At 52.9% G+C, this 15,097-nt stretch overlaps 6 protein-coding genes across 6 annotated transcripts; 3 read left to right on the plus strand and 3 right to left on the minus strand.

Annotated features, from left to right (window-relative positions):
* J4E86_008982 (uncharacterized protein) lies at positions 1-384 on the plus strand (the record flags this gene model as incomplete). The annotated part of the gene is made up of 1 exon (XM_051449490.1): positions 1-384. The coding sequence occupies one exon, from the start codon at positions 1-3 to the stop codon at positions 382-384; it is 384 nt and encodes a 127-aa protein (XP_051299344.1).
* Positions 385-1,248: 864 nt separating this feature from the next.
* J4E86_008983 (uncharacterized protein) lies at positions 1,249-3,645 on the minus strand (the record flags this gene model as incomplete). Its single annotated transcript, XM_051449491.1, has 2 exons — positions 1,249-3,330; positions 3,382-3,645. The coding sequence occupies 2 exons, from the start codon at positions 3,643-3,645 to the stop codon at positions 1,249-1,251; spliced, it is 2,346 nt and encodes a 781-aa protein (XP_051299345.1).
* Positions 3,646-5,061: 1,416 nt separating this feature from the next.
* J4E86_008984 (uncharacterized protein) lies at positions 5,062-6,102 on the plus strand (the record flags this gene model as incomplete). Its single annotated transcript, XM_051449492.1, has 1 exon — positions 5,062-6,102. One exon carries the CDS (start codon positions 5,062-5,064, stop codon positions 6,100-6,102), a length of 1,041 nt encoding a protein of 346 aa, XP_051299346.1.
* Positions 6,103-6,250: 148 nt separating this feature from the next.
* J4E86_008985 (uncharacterized protein) lies at positions 6,251-7,600 on the minus strand (the record flags this gene model as incomplete). Its single annotated transcript, XM_051449493.1, has 2 exons — positions 6,251-7,218; positions 7,267-7,600. 2 exons carry the CDS (start codon positions 7,598-7,600, stop codon positions 6,251-6,253), a joined length of 1,302 nt encoding a protein of 433 aa, XP_051299347.1.
* A 526-nt stretch (positions 7,601-8,126) lies between these two features.
* J4E86_008986 (uncharacterized protein) lies at positions 8,127-10,824 on the plus strand (the record flags this gene model as incomplete). The annotated part of the gene is made up of 3 exons (XM_051449494.1): positions 8,127-8,225; positions 8,276-8,715; positions 8,766-10,824. The coding sequence occupies 3 exons, from the start codon at positions 8,127-8,129 to the stop codon at positions 10,822-10,824; spliced, it is 2,598 nt and encodes an 865-aa protein (XP_051299348.1).
* A 1,276-nt stretch (positions 10,825-12,100) lies between these two features.
* On the minus strand, positions 12,101-12,727 carry J4E86_008987 (uncharacterized protein; the record flags this gene model as incomplete). Its single annotated transcript, XM_051449495.1, has 1 exon — positions 12,101-12,727. The coding sequence occupies one exon, from the start codon at positions 12,725-12,727 to the stop codon at positions 12,101-12,103; it is 627 nt and encodes a 208-aa protein (XP_051299349.1).
* Positions 12,728-15,097: the final 2,370 nt, after the last annotated feature.

Raw genomic sequence — 15,097 nt, forward strand, 5'->3', positions numbered from 1 at the left:
ATGCCTTCCCCAAGCCGCACCAACCGCTTCCAATCCTTCACCCCCCTGCGCAGCACATCCGGCTCCCTCCGCCGCCTCAAGACCGCCTTCAGCCCCACCCGCAACTCTCTGCGCTCGGCATCGCCCTCCTCCATCTTCACCTCCAGCACCACATCGCCGCTGACGCGCAACTCATCGCCACACAGCCACCGCTCCTCCGGCTCTTCCATCCGCCAACTCCTCGCCGTGCGCCGCAAGCCCAGCGTGTACGAGTTCGAAATGGAAGAGGAGAAGCACTTGTTCGAAACCGAACTCGATGTCCTCGAGCCGAGACCGAGCATGGGTCGCGGCGCGAGTGAGGTGCATGTTGTCGGCATCTTTGAGGTGTTGGACGGGAAGTGCTAGACGCATACGACTTGTTGTTGCTGGCGCTTGTTGATTGGGTTATGCTTGAACATGTTTATGACTGAACTGTTTAATGGGGCGTTTTCATCTTCCCATCACCACGCATCGTTGTGTGCGTGTGTGGATGGGTCTTGCTTTTTCGATTAGATTGGGTACTCACGGTGACGTGTCAAAGGCGTTCTCTTTGTACGTGTCATCTCTTCGACATGGACATTGGCTTGGTTTGCTTCTTTCTTATACCCCAATGGACTGGATTGGACTGGGGGGTACTTTACCACGGCAGACATTATGCAATACGATCAAATCTTTTCTTTCAACATTGATTATCAACTTTGCAATTTGCGCATTTGCATCTTGTTGTTGTGACGCTCGTGCAAAGTATGCAAGTGAGGCTCTGAGAGTTGGAGCGTTGGGCCTTCATGCGGTGTTAGCTCAAAGCTTGTGAGCTGTCAATGGCGAGACCATGGGCAGCCTCGCATTTTCGGATATTAGGTACAGGTACTAGCGGGCATGTCGGGCAACGTGCTTGCAGAATGTAACATGATGTATGTATACCCTTAGAGCAGAGCTTAAATATTGGGTGCAAGTCAAAGAAATAAGATTCTTGGTACCTGACGCCACGAACCGTTTAGTAGTTGTGAGTTTGGTATCTCCGTCGATAGATCAGCACGATTTACATAATCACGAGTAACACTTCAGTTGAGGTGTATCATAGTATTGACATTCACTCTCCAAAAGCAGTCTCAAAAAATATGTATCTGCCGTGCAATTTCCAACGCCACGCCAATGCATACCAACCCTCCGCCATTCCCCTAATCATATCAAAACACAGGCTTAGACCAAAGTGTCTGCCCACAAAACCGCTTAGTGTACGCCATTGACAGGCTGTTGCAAGTTGTCCAACTCCTCCTTTCGCTTCCTGTACAGCTCCTGTGCTTCCCTCTCCCTCTTAGTAACGAACTGAACTTCCTCGCGCAGGCTCTCCAGTCTGCGTGCGATGCCATCTTGCTCGCTGTACTGTGCCGTTCTCGCAGTGTTCAAATCATCTCTGGCACGCTCGAGTGCTGAGAATGCGCCGCTGATCTTCTCTCGTAGTAGATTTGATCGTTTGATGTATCCGGCGTGATGTGTAGTTAATCGCTTCTCGATCTTGTTCGCACGTTCCGCGGCTTCAATGATGGACTCTTGCGCGTTGTCGAAGGCTTCGACGAGCAGTTGGTGTTCGTCGATCTCGTCTTCCTCGTAGCCAGCGATGCCGGGCAGCATTGCGGAACCGTGAAGCGTGGTCCAGGAACTGTCGAGCTCGGCATGGAAGGCCTTCTTGTCCTTGTCTGAGGTCATCGCAAGCTCAAGGGCAAGCTCCATCTTCGCATTCCGGAGAGCATCATCGGTCATGGAATCGAGACGTGTTACTGAACCAGTTACTCGGCCATCGCCGAACTTCTGGACGTCGTTCGCGATGAGCTTAGCCATCTCGATTTCGACTTCGCGTTCGACAGGGTCAGAGAGGTCCAACGCGCGCTTCATCATGACGTCAATGTCGACCAGCGATGGCCTTGGAAGGAACTTCTGCACGACTTGACTTTGCCTGCCGAAGTCTGCGGCTTCCTGGGCTTCGCGTGCTTCACGGATTTTTCGGTCGCGCTCAGCAGCGTCTTCCTCGCTAACTTCGACTTCCATGTGATCCGCCTGCTCCTCTGGGAGCTCAAACTCCCAGCTTTCTTCCTTGGGTTTTGGCAGCGCAGCGAGCCTGCTCTTCAGGTCTTGCCGCTTCGCTTGCTCCCTTAGTTTGATATCGCGGGGTGTCTGGCCAACAAGTTGCATGCCACTCTCCTCTCCGTTGAGGCGTAGTGTATCGCGTGGTGTTCGCATGGGTGTCGCTCCCGGTCCCTGGCGCATGGGTGTTTCTCCAGCTCCGCCATTTGCTTGCCTGAAAGGCGTTGCCATGGGGTTTGGTGTCACAATCTGGTGTCGTGAGGCGGGTCCTGATAGCGAGGCGGGTGCTTCGTCGTCTACGAGATCTGGGTTGTCGCCACCTAGCAAAGCAGATTGGGTCTCTGTTCGCATCCGGGCATTCCGCACCTCATTCGCGACGTAGTCCTCCTCTTTGGGGGCCATGGGCGTGCGAATGGGTGTGTTGCCAATCACGTTCGAGTAGTTCCCGATCAGGCCCTGTGTTGCGATGTTGTCGCTGCTGCCCGCAGTAATTGCGCGCTGTCCAGTCGTTCCCATCTTGACGATATCTTCCAACTCGGCCTCTCCAACTTGCGGCGCTGGAAGCACGAGACCGCGTCGCTTGCTGCTCTGTTCTGCTTCCCGTATCCTCTGCGCTTGTGCGGCCTTAGCATACGACGCTGCAAGACCTCCTGACTTCTCATCTTTCTTCTTCTTCCTGTCACCTCCTCCGTCTTCCTGCGATTCCATCTTCCTCTTGTTCGCAAGCTGTTGCTTTCGCGGATCGAAGGCCTCTCGTTGTTGTTCGTTGCGGTCGATTTCTTCTGTGGTGTCGAAGAAGCCGGCGGGGACTTCCTTCTCGAGCGGTACGTCGGCGTTGTAGTCGATGTGGTTGCCCTTCTTCGGAGTAATCTTGATGTTGATACCGGCAGCTTTCAGCTCTCGTCGCTTCTGAAGCAAGGCAAGTCTTCTTGATTCCTCAAGTTGGCGCTCGCGGGCCTTCCGCTTGGCCTTCTTACCGCTGACGTTTGCCAGACGCGCACGCGCCTCTGACAGCATCTCCTTGTCTTCCTCGTCGATATCGACCGCATCGGGTCTCGCAGGTCGGCTCTCGGCGTAGGCGTCGACTTCTCCGGGGCGAAGACGACGTACATCGTCTGCTGAAGGAGCGGCTGAATCTCCACCCTCCGGACCCGCCAGTCCAAGATCGCCAGACTCTCTCGCTTCTTGTTCGTCCAACAGCTTTTGGTAGCGCTCGAGACATTGCGTAGCCTGCGGAAAGTTAGCATGATACTGGAAAAAGGGATAATCGCAACAGCGTACCGTTCGTCCAACAATAGGCGCAATAGTCCTCCATTGGGTGGGGAGGAGTTTGGCCATAGTCAGGAGCTTCTCATCCTCCTCTCGCGACCAGTCCGTCTTCCGGATAGCGGGGTCGATCCAGTTGGTCCAGCGCGACTTGCATTGCTTCGCGCTCTTCTTGGACAGCAGCGAGGCGCATCGCGACCACTGGTTCAGCCCATACTTGCTGATGGCGGCCTTCAAGACCTCGTCCTCGACGTTGGACCAGGAAGATGTGACGACCATGTTGGATGGCTTCCGGGGGGTATCGTGGGTTGGCGCGCGTGTCGTGAGCGATGGTATCCTCGATCGCGAAACTGAAAATGGGCTGCAGCCACTAGCGTCTTGGCAGTCGCAAGCACCGCGTGGAAACAGCAAAGTGAAGTCCGGATAGCTTGCAGAACGACGTGGAGTTGAGACCAGCGGTTAGTGATATTAATGCGCGGTCCTCCTCTGGAGGGAAGTCATCAGAGCGATCCACACAATGCAGTCGCGGCGCAGGCACCAGACTTTCACGTGCGCCAGACGACCGCGGTCACAGTGACGTAAATCCATCATCTCCATCTTCCCATAGTCCTATTGCTACGATTTCACTACACCCTCTCTTGGTCACATATTCCCGCCGCGATGGTGTCTCTACGACAAATCACGGGGCGCGTTCCCATGCATTTTCTCACCACACCATCCTCAACAGCGTCCTGCCGACAAAATTTACCCTCAGTCACATACAACAGGAATTATTCCGATGCGAGCTCCAACACCTCAACTCCAGTGAAAGGCGATACTCAAAAGGTCGATACCAAACTGTCCGATGAGACAAAGCCCAAGAAAAAGACACAAGCTGAGCTCGATGCCGAGGTGATGGCAAAGCTGCAAGGACATGACAGCGAGGGAGGAGAAGCCGGCATCGAATATGAGGATGGAAAGCCCGCCTCAATGAAAAGAAGCGTGAAGAACAACATGTTCCGGTACATATGATCATGCGAGCCTTGGGCCGAATGGATTCAACCTTTGATAGGATGTATGTCTCCATGCAATACACTTTGCCTTCCGATACGCTGACGTTTGTAGACATGGTATAAACGTATACCACAGCGAAGATACCAGAATAGGATACATCCTGAGTGTTTGAGAAACTGCTATGTTGTTGCTGCGGTGCATGACGTTCTAAACGAAGAGCTTCACGCGAGTAGCACAACCAACGTAAGCGGACATCATCCTAGCTGCCATTGTCTGAGGTTCCAAAGTCCCAAGAAACCTTTGCACAATCTTACTATAGAGTCAAGTAGCTCTGCAATTACACCACTTGAAATGCATGAGAAAAGTTTTGTGCTTCTCATCCATTGTGGAAAGGGAAGTTGCACGAACTTTGTAGTTGTGGGTACATATATCGAGTCCGATAGCTGGCGCATTCGAACGTAGTGAATGAGAATACGCTAAGGTGTACTATTTCAGCAGCATCTATCGCTGGGACATGTGTAACATAAAATGTGTGATGGCTTGGATGCAAGATGCCAACCCGAATATTTGCCTACGTCATGAGTTACCAACCTACCAACATCACTACTCACGCCAACTCATCAACACAAACAACCCGCAACTATACAGTCGATAATCCTCTATAACCACCACTCTGAGGTTCCAATCTACTGGCAACCCACCATGGAGCACTTCGCCCCTCACCCATCCTCACAATTCGAGGGCTACTACTCCAAATTCGATCTCGCATCTGGCTCGCACATCGCTCTGATAATATGCTCCGTTCCCGGTGCCAAATCACGCCCACACATGGTCTCCTTCACATACTACCCCTCATCAGGCCATCCAATATTCCAGCGCGAGCATTTCGTCGACAACATCGAGCGCGTGACCACCGACGAAAAAACCAAAGCATTCGACCTACGCGTACCAGGCATGGGAGTGATGAGCACAGAGGGCAACGGCCGCACAAGCTACAACTTTGCCGCCGAAGATGGAAGTTGGTCGCTCGAAGCGCAATGCGAGGAGGACTACATGCCATGGAGAAAAGACAAGAGCACACCCGAAGGTTGGATGGTGCACCTCCCCTTCCCACTCCACTGGCACGTGCATTCTCTCTGCTCCCCCACTACATTCACCCTCGACATACCCGCTCTAGGCGATGCCTTCCCAGCACAGGACAGAAAAAGCCGTGCGACGATCCACCAAGAGAAGAACTGGGCGAACAGCTTCCCGGACGCACACATGTGGGTGCAAGCCTGGGACAACGAAGAAAAACGCGGCATCTGTCTCGCGGGCGGGAAGATTATGTACAACACCGCCTACATGCTCGGATACCGGTCTCCATCCCTCAATCTGGACTTTGTACCGCCCTTCTCAGTCTCGTATCTCAACCTCCTCAGCCCCTTCATGAGCGCCACGAATGACTGGGACACCCGCACTTTTTCGATATCCGTGTCGAATTACACACATAAATTGGAACTCAAGGCGCGTGCGCCGAAGGAGCCGGGTTGGTTCGGCCTGGCGAGTCCGTTTCCTGATGGGCATCGGGCGAACTTTTGTAGGGAGAGTTTTATTGCGACGATTGAGGCGAGGATATGGGTGAGGGAGGGGTGGTGGCCGTGGAGTGCGTGGAAGGAGGTCAAGACGGAGAGGTGGGAGGGGGCGAGTCTGGAATTTGCGGGGGGTTATTATCCGGAGAGGGGGGAGAGTAAGAAAGATTGAAGATGTATGAGTGTTGGGGTATGAGGTGTCGGTAGAATTGATGTGAAAGTGCTAGGGAAAGTTTATCCATGCAAATATCCACAATACATGGGCCAGACAGATGGATTCTGAAGGCATCTCGCCAATTGCATCTCAACCAGTCTAAGATTCAGAGCTTCGACGGCTTCTTCTCCCTCGGCTTAATCAAAGCGTTCAACTCCTCGACAAACCGTTCAGGCAACACACTCCTATCCACGCCTTGCTTCCCATCCCATTCCTCCTCCGTCTTGCGTTCCCAATCCCAATACCTCTTCATCTCCTGGCCGACCCATTTGCTAATATGATCCGCACTCTCCTCCACCTTCTCCATCGGAATCAGATGCCCAGCATCTTGCACCGTGACTTTCGCTACTCGTCCTTCAGCGCGTCCGCCACTGCCGCCAACACCGGACCCAGTCAGACGCATTTTATCCTCGATGACGGCATCATCAGTGAGGAAAGAGTGTTGGCCGAAAATGTAGAATACCGATGGCCGGATTGATGGTAGCTGGTTGAAGACGATGGTGCTCTCGCCCCGGTAGAAGGGCGTCTGGGGTTCAGTAGTCGGCGTGATATCGGCATGCGTCCTCCGGTTCAATTTCGGGTTGCTCAACGTGAATTCCGCAGATGACGGTTCCTTGTCTCCTGGTCTTGCGGTGAAGTTTGGGCGTAGGAAAGTCATTACTTCCTGGTGCTTGGTCGTCGTCAGAGTTACCTCTGGCTTCTTCGCGTCGGGAAACAACTTTGTTGGTGCGTCTCGTAAACCGTACTGCACCCAGAGATCAAGGACTCGTGGATCCCACGTTTGGTAGAACTTGCTCTTGCCGAAACTCTTGGCTGCTTCTTCGCGTGAGGGCCAGCGCTCGCGTCGTCGTGATGATGCGGCGGCTGGTCCGACGTTGCCGTTTAGTGAGACTTTGCCTTGGATGACGGGGTCGATGAGGATTAGTGTCTCGAGGAGACGTGGATGCAGCAATGCGAGGTTGGCGAGTTGGCAGCCGCCCATGCTATGGCCTACGCCGATTATCGGGCGAGGCATCTGGTCGCGGAAGATGTTTACCATGTGAAGTAGATCTCTGCTATGATCAAGCCATGCCGCTACGTAGAATTAGCGTATCAATCGCGCAGTTGAAGAAATGTACATACGGTCATTGCCTAGCTTATCTTCGTTCAGAACGCTGCTCATGCCTTGGTGCACGACATCTGCTATCCAAATTCCTCTGATGCCAAACCCATTTTGCTGACATCTCTTCAGGAGCTCATCCCATAGTGGCTCGTACAGCTCTTTCGGGAATCCATTCGCATGCGCTGCGATGATGGTGATGTCTCCAGGTTTCGGGCTCGTGTTGTCGAGAGGTGTGTATTGCTTGACGGCGAGATGTAGGACTTCTTCCTGCTTCGTCGATGTGGAGCGTGGGAAGCCACGGATATGTGATGCTTCTAGCTTGTGCTCATCTATACGAAAGTGCTTTGAAGACATGTTCCTGTTGACTGCGGCCGAGATATGATGAGATGACGGATGATCGGATGATCGGAGGATTCGGACAACAAGTATATGCAGGTCAAAATGTTATAAATGTTGTACGTGTTCAGCGAGATGGTAGAACGGAATGATACGCTTAGATCACAGAAAGGCGCCTATGCTTCTAGGTGTCGTGATTAGCAGCCGGCGCAATCTGGGGAATGCCGAGGTCCATCACGGCTTCTGTTCTCCCCACAGAACCTCCACATAGAAGTGCCAAAGAGATACTCGCGCTTGAGGATCATTCCGAATGGACATTGCGCAAACGCGCGCTTCTTTCGGACTGCAAAAAGACACTAGTCTGGACAGGACTCCGCCGTCATGACGGATCCAGCGTCGAAGTGTTTTGGTGGGGCGTCACGTGGGCCTTGACGCGTTCGTGCCTCCAAAGTTCGCGTGTAGCCGTGTCGCATCGCGCCTTCGAATCCAACATCGACAGCGACCCACAGTCCACACATACAACACAACACCCTAAGTCGCAGCCATGGAAGACACCACCATGCTGGAGGGCTCGCAGGGTCTGTTCGAGGAGCTCAATTTCACGATATACCCCAACGGCCTCTCAGAAGAGCGAATGCGCCAGGTATGCGACGCGTCTAATCAATTTAGAAGTATTGCTAACCGACGGCATAGATCGAAGATGCTATCACAGGCGCTCGCGGAACAATCGTACCCTTCAATGTAACCAAAGGCCGCATAGACAACCTGGAGGAAATCAGCTACATTGTCTCGGAGACGGCCGACTTCCCCGACTACTACCGCGCCCTCGATCTCATGTTACATGTGGTCAAGCCAACATGGATAGACGCGTCGCTCCAGTCCAACAAGGCCAAGAACCCGCGAACATACAGCCCCGATCCTGCACTCTTCATGAGCGAAGTAGTCATATGCTGTGGGGACATACCGAGCGGAGACAAGGAAGCGATCGAGGGTGGCGTACTGGCATTGGGCGGGCAATTCGCACCGAGCCTCTCGAAATTCGTGACACATCTCATTGCACTGGATGTGAGCGAACCACGGTGTCAGCTCGCTATTAGTAAACGACTGCAGTTGTCAATTGTGTTGCCCCATTGGTAGGTTTGAGTTGAGGGCATGGTCGTTGAACTGATCTAACACCACACAGGTTCGATGACTGCCTCAAAGTTGGCCGTAGAATATCAGAGCGACCGTATACACTTCCCGATCCCGAGATCCTCGCCGACATGGAACCAGGCGCCATTCCTCCTACACGCGTGAGCCAGCACATTCGAGACGCAGCCACCCCAGACCCTCAAAACGATCCCGTACCGCCTCCGCCTCACCTCGAGGCACCCCGCGCGATCAAGGCCTTCGACGGAAAGCGTGTCAAGCTTGGTGAAGATCTGAACATCAGCACCAAGCTCAGGAATATCATAACGGGCATGATCAAGGCTGGAGGCGGCAGTGTAACCTCAAAAATCGATGATGCAGACATGTATGTTTGCAACTACCGAGAAGGCCCAGACTATGTCAAGGCGTCGCAAGCGCGAAAAGACGTCGGAAACCTGGGCTGGTTGTACTACCTCATCACACACGGTATCTGGACAAATCCCATGCAGCGGATGATGCACTATCCGCGGCCACGGGAAGGCATTCCGGGGTTCAACAAGTACAAAGTTAGTATATCCAGTTACACTGGCGAGGCCCGCATATACCTGGAAAACTTGATCAAGGCTACGGGTGCGGAGTTCACAAAGACCTTCAAGCAGGACAACACACATCTTATTGCTGCGCACAAGAACAGCGAGAAGTGCGAGGCTGCGGCGGAGTGGGGCGTGAACATTGTCAATCATCTGTGGCTGGAAGACAGCTACGCCAAGTGCAGGGAAATGCCGCTGACTGAGGGCCGTTACACATTCTTCCCAGCCCGGACCAACCTTGGAGAGGTGTTGGGTCAGACAGAAATCGATCGCGAGGCTACTGAGAAGATCTTCTTCTCAAAGCAAGTCAAACCCACAAAAGCCGTCAAAGCAGCACCGCAGACCAATGACGTGCCAGCATCGAGCGTACCACCGCGACAAAGTGAACCTCCAGCACCTCGCAGTCCGCCTGCTGAGAAGCCTAAGCGGGCTAAATCCGGAGGCAATGCACAAACACCGCTGCCACCTCGGCGTACCGATGGCAAAGAGAACCAGACGCCTGGCAGTCGGGGAGCCAAAGACCGCGCATTGGCAAAAATGCACGACGCTGCGCCAGACATCGCACAGTTCGAGAAGGAGATGAAGCGCAAGGGTGGTGTCATTCACGGTGGACGACGACGGGCAGAAGATGAGATCGATGAGGGAACGAAGCAAGCAAAGGGCGGCCGTGAATCAGTTTCAAGCAAACGCTCCATCGATGAAGTCGACGATGACGACGAGACAGAAGACGAAGCCACAGAGATTCCAGCAAAGAACAAGCGAGCAAAGAAGGAGAAGCTTGCGCCCATCAAGTTCCGCATGCTGATTTCCAAGGACGAGCGATGGGCCAACAACCCCGACAAGGAATCAAAAGACAAAGCCCGCCTTCGAGAGCTCGGTCTCTTCATCACCGACGACTTCAAGAAGGTGGACCTAGTCTGCGCCCCGCAACCCGTCCGAACGAAGAAGTTCATCGCAGCCCTAGCCTGCGCCCCCACCCTCGTATCAACCAGCTACCTCGACTTCGCGCTGAAGAACAACAAGCTTCCCCCGGCAGAAAAGCACCTCCTCCAAGCTAGAGACTTCGAAGAGGCCAACAACTTCCGGCTCTCCGAAGCCCTCTCGCGCGCTAAGCAGAACAAGCAGCGCCTCCTCAAAGGCTGGACCGTCTTCTGCACAGAGAAAGTCGGCGGCGGCTTCGAAACCTACAAAGACATTGTCGAAGTCAACGGCGGAAAATGTGTGCTCTGGAAGGGCAGACCAACCACCGTCTTCTCCGCGTCAAAACGTAAACTCGACCCTTCTGACAAAGAGGTCAGTCAGAACCAAGTTGAAGACGAGGGAGACGTGTTGTACCTCATCTCCGACGCCGACAAGAAGGAGTTTACCAACTGGACTAAATTCCGCGAGTTGGCTAAGCGTGAAAACATGATTCCGCGCATTGTCAAAACGGAGTGGCTGCTTGCTGTGGCGATGACGCAGTATGTGCATTGGGACCCGGAGTGGGAGTTGAGTGAAGAGGTTGTTAATGCTGCGAAGAAGTAGGTCTTCGCTTGCCGCAACTGTTCAACGGCTGATGATGGGTTAAGAGCGATGGGAGTTCGGGGAGCCGGTCCCGAGGCTCACATTCTGTATAGACTCGCTTCGTGCGGTCGCGATATGGATGCGGGTATCTGTATTGGTATGTTTTGAGCGGTTTAGTCATTGTTTTGTGTTGCATTGTTAGCGATAGGTCTACGGATGGGGCAGCGTGTAGAGCGTTGGTTTAGCATGTATATCGAGAAAGCTTCACGTTGACTCATTACTGTGTGCACATATTTCAGCTTCCTACTTCACCGCCACGGTGATATCATGTGTGGCTACGTATCCCCTTTTCTTCCGTTCATTGTTATCAAGGCTAACATATCCCTTGTGGCACATTCTCTTGGCTCGATCCGCGGGTGCGGTAACGCGTACGGCACAGTCGGGCCATGCAAGAGGTCTTTGTGGCACAGCGATCCCCTGTGTGAACTTCGCCGCTTATTGAACTGTGCCGTGGGTCTGTGTTTGGGCTGTTGATCGGTGATGCCGAGATCGCCTTAGAGATGGCTATTGGATCTGCGTCAGTGATGTAGAGGGTGTTTGTTCAGACGGGGTCGAATTTGATACGCTTTGGGATGTAATTTAGAGTATGACATCTGTGACATTGACTGTAAGGCGAAGTCCTTTGTTACGAAATCAACGAACTCTCAGCTGGCTGGTTTAAGGTGAGCGGCACAGAACGTGTTCTCGGCTGTGTACCCTGATAAGCATATAGGAGCTTTTCTGCTCATAGAGTCAAATAGCTCTGGGGTGAATTCAGCATCGAGTATGATGTCATTTAAAGCTTACATGTCTCATCCTAGACCAGAGCTTTTACCGGGGCTGGGGATCGATGCGCGTCGTTAGTGCTCACTCCGAGTGAGCCGGGATGCCAACACATACAACAACGACCAGGCAACCGAGAAGAAGAATTTGGGGGCGAGTATACAGATTGGTATATGCTAGACGTAATATAGTGATGAAGCCAACTGTCAGCTAAGGGCCTTGCCTAAGATCAAAATAGATTGTTTAACTTTTTGCTTTCATAAGAGATGAGATAGAAGTGTCTAGATAATACTCGACTGCGTGTTATGCCAGGTGCAGGAGCGTAGACAGGGTATATAATAATGCTTGTGCAGAAAAGACCGCGGAATCGCGAAACAACAGAAAGACAGAGTAAGACATCGGAATCTTCAGCTCGTGAACTCCTCGTTACCGTCCGCCCTCCCTAAGGGCCTACATGTATGCCCAGACCCCCTCTCTACTCCGACGTCGTGTGAATGATCTTCGGAATCTGTGGCATCGCAATCATAGGCGTCGACTCGTAATACCGTGCCCGTTGACTAGCTGTACTCGTACTGCGTGCGCGCCCTGTCGGTGCCGGCCGTAAACTCATGTCACCCTCGTCACCACTCGGCGATATGGGACTGAGTACCATAGTACTAAGCGTACCGTTGCTCTGGCGACTCATCGCACTAACACCCGTACCAGCGCTCTCCGTGTTATCAGCGATGGGATCACTAGCCTCCTCACTCGGCGTGACCTGTAGTGGAACGAGATGCATAGTATCCGTACTCGATCTCTTGTTGCGCGCGTCCGCTTCCGAGTCGACGTATAATGTGACGCTGCTTGCGCGGACGCGGCTGAACATGCTGGTCTTGTCTTCGTTGGCGAGGAGGCCGGCTGTGTCTGATTTGCGGTTGTCGAGCTTCTTCTTTTCGCTTCGGCGGTGGAGATAGAAGATTAGGCAGGCGAGGATTATGGCGAGGAAGATGAGGCCGAAGACGACGGTGAGGGCGATGTTGGCTTTTGTCCAGTATCCTGAGTAGGGTACTGAAGCTAGGTCTTCGTCTGCGACGAGGTTGTTGTCTACTGGTATAGGAGACATGGTGATGTATGTTCGTGTAGGCGATGGATCTTTGATGCGAATCGGTCGGTGATGCTTCAGATGGATGGTGAAGCTCTTTGCTTATATGTAGTGCTAGATAGGAGGCGATGTGGCGGTGCGGTGAAGATATAACAACTACTACGCCTCGAAAATCTGATGATATATAGCTATGAGACTGTTAAGACGAACTTGCTCGAGTAATCCCTTATGTGCTATTGCTATGAACTGGTACCGGGCACCAGGCAGACATAAGTCTCTCCGTAAAATGAAACCTTTGACGCACCGGCCTTAGATCCTGCGCCCATGGCGCTGGATCCGTGAGAAGGCGTCCAGTATGCGGCTCGAAAGTGGGAAAGATATGCTCAGCCTCAGCACGTTGTGGGGAAAGTAGGCCCATGAATTCGGAGAAAAGTCACTGCGCCCCTGTGGTATGATGAGCAGCTTGGCGCAAAACAAGAGGCCTAACGAATGATGGGCGTCGAGAACGGCCGTCGAAGCTTGGACTACCGCGTCTAATCGAGGAATCAGAAGGAGCTGTGTGGCAGTTTGGTGGTGGCACGGGTTCGTAGACGGCGGTGACGGGCGTGCATGTCGGAGCCCCATCTGTTGTCAATCCACTTGGGGATGGTTCTCTACCGCGTGCGAGCCACGTCCGAGCGGTTTCGCTCGTTCTGTCTACGCAGCTGAAGCTATCAATTCAGCTCGTGGGACCATACAAATTGAGTGGCTGCTCTTTCGACAAACTACCCATTCCAGCTTCATGCCACACAACATCAACACAGATTTGGCGGCCCAATACGAGGGCCTCTACAAAGACAATGATGTGCCAAAGGGTTGTGCTGTAGGATCAACGTTTCGAAATTTAGGCAAGCACAGCCACCTGCGCTAAAAGAAATGAGCAGCAACAATCATGAATCGACACAAGGCTGAGCGCCTTACACTTCCTCTGCGTGTCTGCCTGAGCCAAGCCCAAGGAGGATTGGACGGCGACGTGGGCAAATTGTGGGGTGAGAATAGGCGAACTTGTTGCGGTAAAGGAAAGCCATGATGCGAGTTGTCAAGCTCCCGCTGCGGCGCGTCATTGTAGAGATCGTGGGATGGAAGTTGGTGGCTACTGGACGCCACAGTAGAGTATTTGCGGCGTGTCTGCGGCGACTATGCGGCGTGGTGGTGTCAGACCCTCATCTCATGCGTGCGCTGGCTGGTGAGTGGGAGCTTGCTGGCCAACGGGTGTGGTGTTGACGACGGCTGGCCTAACAACAGCGGGACGATGGGCGATGTTGGCTGACCCAACTAGCGTTCTCGCTAAAATGCGGTGCTATTCCTGGATCATGACACGCCTTTGCGGTCAAATCTCGCTAGCTTTCTCGCTCTACACCGATAACTGTGAAAGCGTAGATACAGTCTGGTATCAATGTTTTCTTTTGGTGCTTACTGTACAGCTGCGAGCAAGAGTTCAAGGCAATATTCGCTGTTCGTAGGGATTCACTTAGCAGCCGTCTATGGTTGTGAGACCTCACACAACCAATTAGGGTTTGCCGCATGGCATTCTCGAGGTGCAAGAGTTGATGAAGTCATGTTGATCTTTACTTCCCCTCTTTCTACGTCAACCCACACCTAACATCTCTCCGTCTCTTTCTATCTCAAAAAAAAAAGTTGCATCATCGATATTCATGATGGACCCCCTCCCATGCATGTTTTTCCATCGCAAGGAAGGCTACTCCTGGCAAAAGGGGACTGAACCTACACCTGATGATCTTCTCCAATCTGTCGCTATCAACGTATCGCAACCTGACGCCCTCATGACCTGGCTCGAGACAAACGACGCTGCTGTCATCTCTGACCTTACCGTCTTTGTCGACGCGACCGACCACGCACCTAGTCCTCAGCGATGGTGCTTACTTTTCGACAAACTTCAACGAGAAGCAACCAAAATCCAGGATCTGAGTGTCTACTTGGACGCAGAGGGTTGGCGTGTTGGGCTAGGTAAAAGCGTCGTTTTTGTACGCGGGCTGGCACAACTCAAGGTGGAGAGATCGTTGGAGGTTAGTGGGCAATATGCTATGCACTGGCCCAGATACTTGGAAGAGAAGATGGGGTTGAAGCCATTTGATAGAAATATTTTCCCAGGCAGTCCATGGATAGACATCTTGAGGAAGTATCAGAGGGGGACCGAGAGCTTGTATCCTTAAGTTCACACTGATGATGGAAATGGGGACGGCCTGAGACGCATGGACTTCACTGATCTCCTCAAAACTTTACATTCTCTATTTCTCCGTCGTTGTAGGCTCCAGGGTACTCTGGCTTTCCCTACCTAGGTAGTTTAACGTGTTTCGACCATCAGATACATTCCCATCCCATAACCCGATA

Source organism: Alternaria arbusti (assembly GCF_024043155.1).
Source record: "Alternaria arbusti strain BMP 1465 chromosome Unknown scaffold_15, whole genome shotgun sequence".
Taxonomy (NCBI): domain Eukaryota; kingdom Fungi; phylum Ascomycota; class Dothideomycetes; order Pleosporales; family Pleosporaceae; genus Alternaria; species Alternaria arbusti.